Source organism: Sinocyclocheilus grahami, unplaced genomic scaffold (assembly GCF_001515645.1).
Source record: "Sinocyclocheilus grahami isolate Dianchi unplaced genomic scaffold, SAMN03320097.WGS_v1.1 scaffold491.1, whole genome shotgun sequence".
NCBI lineage: Eukaryota > Metazoa > Chordata > Actinopteri > Cypriniformes > Cyprinidae > Sinocyclocheilus > Sinocyclocheilus grahami.
The window spans coordinates 134,754-145,879 of record NW_015505670.1 but is presented as its reverse complement, the minus strand read 5'-3'; the positions used below and the strand labels follow the sequence as shown (position 1 = coordinate 145,879).

At 38.9% G+C, this 11,126-nt stretch overlaps 1 protein-coding gene across 2 annotated transcripts in view; it reads right to left on the bottom strand.

Moving 5' to 3' along the window:
* Positions 1–2,231: 2,231 nt before the first annotated feature.
* The window catches only part of trpm4a (transient receptor potential cation channel, subfamily M, member 4a), a 26,522-nt gene continuing 17,627 nt past the window's right edge, over positions 2,232–11,126 (bottom strand). For both annotated transcript variants that reach the window (XM_016236485.1, XM_016236486.1), the window contains 11 exons: positions 10,772–10,818; positions 10,456–10,688; positions 10,264–10,379; positions 10,053–10,185; positions 9,802–9,976; positions 9,354–9,519; positions 5,801–5,982; positions 5,263–5,395; positions 4,883–4,955; positions 3,152–3,248; positions 2,232–2,807 (listed from right to left, as the gene is read on the bottom strand). In XM_016236485.1, coding sequence (XP_016091971.1) covers positions 2,773–2,807; positions 3,152–3,248; positions 4,883–4,955; positions 5,263–5,395; positions 5,801–5,982; positions 9,354–9,519; positions 9,802–9,976; positions 10,053–10,185; positions 10,264–10,379; positions 10,456–10,688; positions 10,772–10,818 — 1,390 coding nt within the window. In that variant the 3' untranslated portion in view covers positions 2,232–2,772. The remainder of the gene's footprint in view (positions 2,808–3,151; positions 3,249–4,882; positions 4,956–5,262; positions 5,396–5,800; positions 5,983–9,353; positions 9,520–9,801; positions 9,977–10,052; positions 10,186–10,263; positions 10,380–10,455; positions 10,689–10,771; positions 10,819–11,126) is intronic.

Here is an 11,126-nt window from a genome sequence, read left to right as displayed (position 1 = left end):
ATATCAAGACGATGAGCAAAGAGGAGGAATTGTTAAATAAAACCAAATGAGAAGATGAAGTGATTAGCACAAACATCTGCAGAAGTATGTCATTCTTCTTCAAACTAAGTGCTTTCATGTAGATGATTGAATGTGCACCATGTTTATGATTTTATTGCGTATATGCGGCATGAAAGCATTTACAATGAGTTCATTCATACGTGATCATGACAGTAATAAATCTAGTTGTCAATGATAGCATAAAAACCATAAAGCTGATGCATAGAAACTTTCTCTCTCAAACGCAAACACACACACACACACACACACACACACACACTGCATGATCAGATCTCCACTTTTATTTTTTTGGAACAGTTGTCTGACAATCTTGGCTGTGGCAGTAACAGTGCCTTCTGACTCTTTCTCTCTTATGTGTCCCCAAAATAGTGCGCTGAGGGCTGGGTGGGGGGTGAGTCTCTCTATTTAAAACCTTGCTCTACCACAGTCAGGGTAATGTGACCCTCCCTGGCACAGTGCACCACTGACTCCCCATAGACACACTCCAGCCTCAGCATACCGCTGCCCCTCAATGTATCTACAGTATCTATATTCTTTCCCTTCTCTAACTCAGTGTATACATTGTAAAGCATTTCTCGACTGTTTCTCTTAGATATTAAGGAGATGGTGGGCTAATGAAGTCTTCTTCTTTTCAGATGTTTATGTTTATAAAAAGACCCCAGTTATATCACATATGAGTTTCATAATCTCAATAATGTCTCAAATTACAGTCATATTTGTCAAAATATGAGTCCACCGCATTCTTCCTGGACTAATATCAACATAGATATTATGTACATATTACATGTATAGCTTTATACGTCTAATGCATGCAACAGTTGTCTCATTTGTGCAACTTTATTTTTGTCTTAAGCAATTTTAGGAGAAACATCTGAGAAAAAGCTGATACTTAACATAACTGAGAACTTCCTGAGCTATGAAATTAAACTAAATGTTCCTCTGAGAGTCCAACTCCTTTAACTTATCTATTCACTATGCACTAAAAAAAAGCGAGGGTACTGGGCGAGGGGAGGTGGTGTGGTCGAAAGGGGGGTTTGCAAGACGTTAAACTGCAATGTGGTTGAAAGTGGATATGTACACAGACATGCCTTTGCGATATCAGGTCCCTGATCATCTTCACTTTTTCTTTATCTTGCTCTTTCTACTCTGAGGAGAACAGCTGAGTGCTTATGGCCTGGTATCTTGATCTGACCCACTTTTTTCATGATGCAGAACTCAGACCAAAAGTTGTTAAAATCACATCCTCCTCACTCATTAAACCATTTAGCTCTCAGCCTGCGCTCCACCTGGGTCACTTCTCTGTCCAGTCTGCACATTTCAAAAAGCATCTTAAGCTTGTCTGAGTCTTAGATTTGCTATTGCTTCGGGCAATTATTATTTTTATAGATAGGGTAGTTCTTTGTAAATATATCACTTCTTTATGAGTACATTTTAAAATATTATGAGATGTTATACCCTATGATTGATGTCTATGTCTAAGCACATGATGACACATAACCTTTTCAAGCTTTAAAGGTTGAATCTGCTAAATGTGATGTATTACACTGTTAAAAATAAAGGTTCCAAAAAGTTTTTTTTTCAAGTGATGCCATAGAATAACCATTTTTCTTAGAGTGAAGAACATTTAAAAAATCTAACAAACCCCTTTCCATTTTAAAGAATATTTTGTGGAATGGAAAGGTTCCAAGGATATATGTTAAAGGTTCTTCATGCAACCATAAATGCCAATAATGAGCTTTTATTTCTAAGAGAGTGTAGTAATGGGCTCTCTCAGGCAACATAGCAAATTAAATTAGTTGATATGCTAATTACTAAAATTCCACATGCATGTTCATGCAAGTAAAGCTGCTTGCACACAGATTCTGTTCTGAAAACAGCAGCACTTTAATGTTCATACCGAGCAAGTAGCTAAACTAAGATGATGTGCTGATTTAGCTCCAGTTAGATTTAAGCAGAGATCCTTAGAAGAGAAGTCCCCCCCTGCCCCCCACCCCCCTCCACTGTTACTGAAGATGACAACCTGATCCTCATCGACTGCAGCTCTTGCCATGTAAGGCTTGTAGGAGACTAAGACCATGCCATCCTAGGAATCAAATGCTACTCAAAAGGGGACAGGGTCATTACAGATGGCCACTGGTGAATACTGAGAATAGAAAACAGAGAAGAGAATGTAAAAGCAAATTTAAGTTTAATTGGTACATTAATGCCATTTTAAATCAGTAATTAAAAAAAAACATAAAAATACAGGTTTGTAAATTTTTTTATAAATTACGATCACAGAAAATAAAATTATTTCCAATAGTCCGTAACAGACACAATACGAATATTATCACAGTGTAATTGTGGAAGATTGCATTGATTATTGCCATTCACTTATAAATTATTTTGTAGCGTTTACAAGACAAAGCATAAATATCGGTAAGAAACAAATGACCAATGATTAAAAGTGACCCACAAGATTCTATTACAGTTTTCATGAGCTCTCCTGGGTGGTTATTATCATTATGCTGTGCCTTTCCTGTCCCTGGGGTAAATCAACTCATATATGTGAAACATTGACTATACTTGTTAAATGAAAATATTATATTTAATTTTTTTTCCTGATGCAATGTTAAAAATCTGATACAAACAACATGTTCTTGATCATACAATCATACAAAAATAAGTTCATAATATGCACACGTTTGCATATCTGCATTATCAGCATCATTTTCATCTGGAAAAAGTGGGCCGTTTAGAAGCAATACCTGAAACACAGTCAGAAGAGACATGATAGTTAACATAATACTGAAAGTATTTAGAAGTAACAACATTTTTTAAAATACTAAGATTTCTACAAACATACATTATCTATCTATCTATCTATCTATGGCTGTGGCCCTCCAGGAACTGTTTTATATATAAAGACTGTATGAGGACGTTATGTCTCCATCAATAACTGTATATTTATATGTAAATAAGGATCATTAAAATGTTACAGCCAAACCAACACTGTAAACTCTGTTACTAAGAGGGAACCTGAGAAACATAAGCTACACTTTGACGCTGCAAAGTGGGGGAAAGGCAGGGGAGAGTGGACAGGACACCACACCTTTGGAAGGAAGAGGAGGTGGACGTGTCTGCTTTACAACATCACTCTGAGACAGTGCCTCCACTATCCAGGAGAGGGCAGTAGAGCAATACTGCACCTGAGTAACAAGCAAACAGAAAGAGACATGGAGTGCTGGTCAAAAACCTGAGATCCGCTTTAAAGCACAGGTTCATTAAAGGGGTCATATGATGTTGCTAATAAGGACATTATTTTGTGTATTTGGTGTAATGAAATGTGTTTATGCGGTTTAAGGTTTAAAAAACACATTATTTTCCACATACTGTACATTATTGTTTCTCCTCTATGCCCCGCCTTTCTGAAAGCGTAGATTTTTACAAAGCTCATCGTTCTGAAAAGCGAGGTGTGCTCTGATTGGCCAGCTATCCAGTGCGTTGTGATTGGTCGAATACCTCAAGCGTGTGACGGAAATGTTACGCCCTTTACCATACTGTGATGCCGTGTCCCGGAGCGATGATTCAAAAACATTAAAACCCATTATAAGCGAGGCATTTGTTGCATCCAGTGGGGACATAATTCCGGATTATAATGACTTATGCTGTCTTTTTACGCGTTGCGTTGCATCACTGCGCGTAAACAAAACCATGTCTGCATTTGTGATCAGAGAAATGCCAAACAACAAGCACTACTCTACACTGCTCAAAACTTGCGTTTGAATCATCAGTGGCAAATCCTTTAAATATGAAAACGTACTTACAGTCTGTGAGCCAGAACAGCCGGCATTGTAGTCTTCTCTCCCAGGATCAGGAAACAGTACTCCATAAAATCCGCTGCACACATCTGAATATTTGGGTTGAACTGTTCTGGAACAGTATTGTAAATACAACGTAACAACTGATTTCTAGTCGTGACGTCTTTTGGAAGGCCAAACAAAGTAGTTTTGCTTTCACAACTAAACACACTGCGGGTTAGAGTGAGCGGCGGCCGGCAGGCTTGAGAACGGCTTGCGGCAATCACATATGACGACCCCGGGCTGGACTCCACTTCGTCCACGGTGAAAGCCGATCCGGCGATCCACAGCGCGAAGTTGATGTATTTCCTCAGCGACCAGCACGGATCAGCTCCAGGCATGACGAAGCAGATATTGTCCTCTTTTGGAAGGCCAAATAAAGTAGTTTCGCTTTCACAACGAAACACACACGTGTCTTCACGACATAGCGGCGGCGGCAACAATACTACAGCGAGAATAAAAGTTACGCCTTCTTTCTTTGCGTGAACATTTGGGCGGCGTTATGCAAATCTTCCCACATCGTGACCTAGACATGTGGGGGCGTTTAAACGAGGCGCTTTAGGTAGGTGTGGTTGACTCTTAACTTTTATAAAGAATATCTCTTTGGATTTGAGACTTTAGTCTTTGCAACTTTACAGATCTTCTTTATGCACCAAGCGCTTGTAACACTCCAAAGAGAAAGGAAAAATTGAAATCGCATCATATGACCCCTTTAATTACATTGATCGGCTGACAGCTTGGCAGATTCTCAAAGTGAATCTACATTCTAAGGGCTCATAGAGTGATAGGGAGAATGACGGATGGGCCTTGGTCTGCGCTGAGCAAGCAAACACAACAGCTGCAGCTAAAATAAGACAAGACTCATAGTCTTGCACCCACAGACGCATGCGTGCTCTCTGTGAGATGCTGCTGGGATTTAAAAACATCCAGTGTCAATGTGTTCGATGGCCACAGGTAGACAGGTGTGCATAGTCGTCACTAACCTCCGACTCCAGCTTTCTCAACCTACGATCTTGATCGCGAATCTCCGACATCTGCTTCAGGACGCTGTCCACCCTACACACACATGCATATGGACACAAATACACACATTCTGTCATTCAAGACGCCGGTGCCTGATTCAGCAGGAGTTGACAGTCTCCATGTCTCCCCCCTTCACACGCACATAAACGTGAAACGAGAGCCGCCACTGCGAGGTTACGAAATGCCCCCGCCCCGGGTGTGTATTACATACAGATCTACTTGTCAGTGACGGATGTTCCCCACTCACTCATCTTTTCTAAAATTCACATTTGAAGTATGTCAAATAAGTTGGTAATTGTTGATCTGAGAGTATTAAAGAACAGTAATAGGAGTGACTGACTTTGTGGAGGTGCGTTTTAGCCGCTCCGTGTCACACTCTCTTTGTTTCTTGCCCTGCACGGAAAGCAGGTTCTCCTTCAGCGTCGATTCCCACATGTTCAGCAAACTGGCCTCTTTGCTTTTCAGGTCCAACACTAAGGAAAAAGACACGCCTCAGGGTTAAAGGGATAGTTCCTCCAAAAAATTAAAACCCTGTCATTATTTACTCTTCTTCATGCCCTCTTTGTGGCCTTTATGTCACATTCAAGACCTGTATGACTTTCTTTCTTTCTTCCTGACTTTCTTTTCTGAAGGTAGTTGGTAACCAAACAGTTTTGGTGACTATTGACTTCCATTTTGTGGACAAAAAAACTAAGAGGCATTGCTTAGAATATCTTCTTTAAAGTTCCACAGAAGAAAGAAAGTCATACAGGTTTGGAACGACATGAGGGAAAGTAAGCGATAACAGGATTTTCATGGCTGAACTATCTCTTTACAAACCTTGCAAATGAGACTCTGTGTATAATGTAGGATCATGTGATGTATATGTCAGAACGTACTAAAGTGTTGGTTCTTATTGGAGGGCAATCTCTGAATGACTCTTTTGAAGAAGATATGGAGGTGGGAGATGATGATGAATGGCGGGGAAAGGCAGGGGCGCGAGTGGTACTCCGCGATCAGGTTGTAGCGCTGGAACTTCCAGTAGACATCGCTGTGCTCCTGAACTTTATTGAATGTGTAACTGTAGACAAATAACATAAACACACAATCATACTAAGCAATATGGCTAGAAAGGCTGTGCTGTATTGTCAGTGGCGGCGCTAGGGCGGGGCTATAGCCCCATCAGAAACTTGCTTAGCCCCGGCACAGCCCCCAACCATTTCCTAATAATGTTCCTATTTTTTGGTGTCACTTTCATTAACATAAAAAATTAAACATAAAACCCTAAAAAAAATGGCCTAATATGTGGCCTATAAACAATTGATATTACGGGGGAGGGGTCAAGCAACACAAGCAAGCAACGCACAAACTGCACAAGAGTTATGCCAGTGAACGTCTGTAATGGAGGGAAAACAGGAAGCGTGCGGATCCATCTGCAAGGCTTTATTTGCAAGAGACGTGGTCAAAAACAGGCATAGGTCAGACAATGGCAAACAGGTATATTGATGGCAAGGCAAGAGGGATAATCCAGGTACAAGGCAAAGGTCCAGGCAGGGGCGAACAGTATCCAATTGGGCGAGACTCGAGGGATAATCCAGGTACACAGGCAGTGATCAGAACACGGAGAAACAGACAAGGCAAGATGATGAAAACAAGGAAAATCAAGATACTAGGCTCGGTAAGGCAGCTAACACTAGGGGAGTGAAAAACGCTAGACAATACTCGGCGATCTGAACAGGAACTGAGTGGGTGTTAAATAGAGTGAGTAATGGCTCTCAGGTGAGCGTGTGATTAGTGAAGGCTGTGTGATCAGTGAATTCAGCTGTGTAAGTGCAATGGATGATGGGAACTGTAGTCCGGAGTGACATGTAACAGTCTGTGTAGTGTGAGAGTCAATGTAATGGTAGAGTGACCTCTACTGGTAATCGGCCGGAAGGCCACAGACTGGATTCGTGACAACGTCGGTCAATAGAGAAAGTGAAAGTAAAAAAACTGACCGAGCTTTCTAACGCTGCATGAACGGCGCATATTCTCTGAGACACCGAGAGACGAAACTACTTCAACATATGCTGATAATGGTATTTAACTGTCTTAAATTATTCCCTTAATATTTCTCTTGAGTCCTGTATAGTGAAAAACATGAGAAGAAACGTATTTCTCATTAAACAGGTTGTTTTTGAAAATCGTTGCACGAAATAAAGCTGCTCTTAACTTTCATTGATGACTGCAGTGTTAATAATTTTAATTATAGGCCTATAATTAATTTAATAAATTAATAGACCTGTTAAAAAAACTTTTTAAAAACATTTTCAATGAGTAGTAAGCTAATAGCCTAAACTTTAATTATCCTCACAGCGCGTCATGCGGGGCAATAATTTCATGTAATTTAATAATAATAGATAATTTAATAATCAAAGTAACCTAATAATATCAATAGGCCTAATAATAAGAAGAATGTAACAGGCCTACATTAATTGGAAATGCTAAATCCTCTTAATATTGCCAACTGTTGATGCTTTCGACAATATCTCTGGCTATCGTCACATGATACGACGCAACTCAGCACGGGGAGGTTATCGCGGGGCTCCTCCACCAGTGCGTGCTCTGCGTGCCCGTCAGCTATGCCACTGTGTGGAAATAGTTGTATGAATTGTCGGCACTTTATCTATTGTAAAAAATGGTTAAAATTTACCATGTTTTCCTGCCAGTTGGCATTGAGAGTGACTGACACTTGATGGTCAGAAAAAATGACTAAATAGATATGTGTAAAATAAAAATCCCTACTTTCTCTCTTTTCTATGTGCATTCATAAATTGTATTAACTTGTAAGTGTCATATTTGTCAGTTGGCATTCAAAGTTATATTACAAATAACAGTGGCATATGAGAAGTTTAATACCACAGTAAAACATTTTAAAATATCTTTTTCGAAGCTGCTGTATATAAAAATACACAAGGTGGCTGCATTTGCATGCTGTTTAGATAGCTGAAGCTTATAGGCGTTCATTACTTAAACTCAATTTATTTAGTTTTTTAGCACCCCCTCTGAACTGTTAAGCCCCCCCTTAGCCCCCCCAACAAAAAAATCCTGGAGCCGCCACTGTGTATTGTTAATAGAATAATGTAGCAGCAAATGGACCCCTTCTGCCACTAGTGTTTCATTGCTAGGGATACACCAATAATACAATTCTGTCTGATACCGAAGCTGATTATTATTTTCATAATACTATTTTGCTATTATACTAAATACTATTATACTATTTTGTATAAAAATATAAAAAATAAAAGACACTATAAATAAAATTAACTGTATTAAATGCTACTCAAGGCATAATAATGTAAAGTATGAATCATGGATATGCATTTTAAGGTTTGCTAAAGATTACAGTGTTATTCCATTATTCATGTCTTTAAATATCAACTTTAAGTGAGATTAGATGATGGCAAAAGTTATTTAAATATATAAAAGAGGGGAAATGAGCATGAATAATTGAAAATCCATTATCAGCTGATATATATCCAATCGACACATACTGTTCAAAATATGGGGGTCGGTAATATTTTTTATTGTTTTTGGAAGAAGTCTCTTATGCTCATCAATCAACCAAAGGTTGATAATTTATTTTTATACTGTTAAAACAGTAATATTGGGTAAAACTAGTAATATAACAGTAATATAATATTTAATAATACTTCAAATATATTTACATTAAAAATAAGTTTTCTGTATGAATATGTTTTAAAATGTAATTTATTCCTGTGATACAAAGCTGAATTTTCAGCATCTTTACTCCATTTTTAAGTGTCACATGATCCTTCAGAAATCATTCTAATATGCTGATTTGCTGCTCAAGAAACATTTCTTATTTTTGTCAATATTGAAAGCCGTTGTGCTGCTGAATGTTTTTGTGGAAACTATGACACATTTTTCAGAATTATTTATTGAATAGAAAGTTCAAAAGAACAGCCCTTATATGAAATATTTTATTTGAATTTTTTTGGGGAATATTATAAGTGTCTTTACTGATGTATGATCAGTTTAATGAATACTTGCTGAATAGAAGTATTAATTTCTTTTAATCTTACTGACCCAAAAAATTTTCAACTCTTGTATATATCAACTAAACATTTGTAATATCAGCCAATAACAAATACTTATTGCTTTCATAAACTCTTTACTACACAGATGCAAATTCTAACTCAAATGTGATTTAACTAAAAAATTTCTAAATATTTACAAATGAATAAACACTCCACCTCCTTGTGCATAAGTGCCCATGGAACTAACTTTTGGAGAAATCTAGCAATCTAACATCTTGCAGTTATATCCAGACATGTTCCATGTAACATTTGCCAGTTCATAGTAACAGCTAAGTCCATATAAAATCATTGTTTTAAAAACAAACAGGAAGACATTTGATGTTAGATCAGTGTTGAAGGTGTAGTTTTTTACCTGAACATTGCAATGAGCAAGTTCACCAACAGAATATTGGTGACCAACAAGTAGATTGACAGCAGAATAAGAACCAGCCAGTTAGCATCAGACTGTGGGCATGGCTCTGCCCCCTGATGGATGAGCGTGACGTTGTCTGTACACTCTTTCTCATGTCGCTTGTCAGCTAGAGTCAAAGAACAAAACTTATTACCACAGAATCAATAAAATCAGCTAAAAGTACAAAAGCTTGGGGTCAGTAAGTACTACTCTTATTCAGCAAGGATGCATTAAATTGATCAATAGTCAAAGTAAAGACTTTTTACATTGTTACAAAAAATTGACTTTTGATAGAAAACAGAATTTCATATAGACAGACCCCAATGTTTTGAAAGGTATATTGTGATGGAACTGTATAGCAAAAATAACACACAACAGAGACACAAGAGACAGACATACACACACATACCATCAATTTCATCCAGTGGTATCTGCCCATATATGTGCATGTATGGCCTGTAGAACACGCGCCGAATTATCCAACCAGGACGAGTGTCGTAGGAGTACAGCAGTGCCTGATTGGCTACTCCATATGCCATTAGCCACACCCCCAGGAAGAACAGGAAGAAAAACACATCTTTCACCTGTGGAGTTCATAATCACTCTTTAGCAGGATTATATGCACTTTTTAGGGCACATTCCAAATGAAAAACTCCTCACCATTTTGCCAACTATGATTATTTTGGGACCAAGTTGTTTGTGAACTGCAAATATATGAATGAGTCTGAGCGTGAAGACCATATAGTCGACACACAGTACTGCACGTCCGAAATTATACGTCCACGGAAACATTCTGTAACAAAAATGCACATTCACTAACCAATACAATCACATGCACGAACATATACAGGACAGATTTCACTGAATTAACCTGCAGAGAAGCCCAAGAATAAAGAGCGTGAGGGCCGTGATGTCGCACTTGTTCCAGATGTCTTGGATGTACAACTTCATCCTTTGAATTACAGTGGTAGATCCTACAAAAAAAGTCTGAGAGGGAGATCAAGATTCAGCGACTGAACAAGTGCATTGAAGTGTGTGTAAACACAATGGAGATTGTTAATACCTGTCGAATCTCCTCACAGACCAGAGTAAAAACCCAGAAATACAACACAAGCTCTGAGGGGGCGGGTCCGTTGGGAGGCGGGGGCTTGAAGTCAACCAATAGGATGTAAGCAAACAGGAAAAGGAAGAGGAAGTACATCAACACATTGCCTAGAAACGAAGTGACCGGTGCAAACCAGAACTGCCGCCATCGGTTCAATATAAAAGGCCGTTTTTGAGTGATAGCCTTTGATGCTGTAATATAAAAAGTAAAGATGTAAACTCCCTACAGCAAGTCAAAGTTTAACAGTATTTGTGATCATGCCATTTAGACATACCTTCCGGTTTTCCTCTTAGAGCATTACATTCCTCCATATCTTCCTCCCTGTGAAGGACATGTATGAGACTCTTTATTTTATCTATGTCATCTCCGATTTAGTTAAAATGTTAATGGTGCTGAGAAACGTCTCGGTAACGTATGTAACCCTCATTCCCTGAAGGAGGGAACGGAGACGTCACGTCGGTGACCGACGAATTGGGATAACGCTTAGAGAGACCAATCCACTTCGAGTGTAAACTAAACGAGCCAATGCACATTGGCATGCGATGATTGCATCCAGCTGCCGCTGATCACAGCGTGAGCATAAAAAGGCAGCCGGTGCAACGCATACCAGGTTTTCGCTGAGGAGTCGA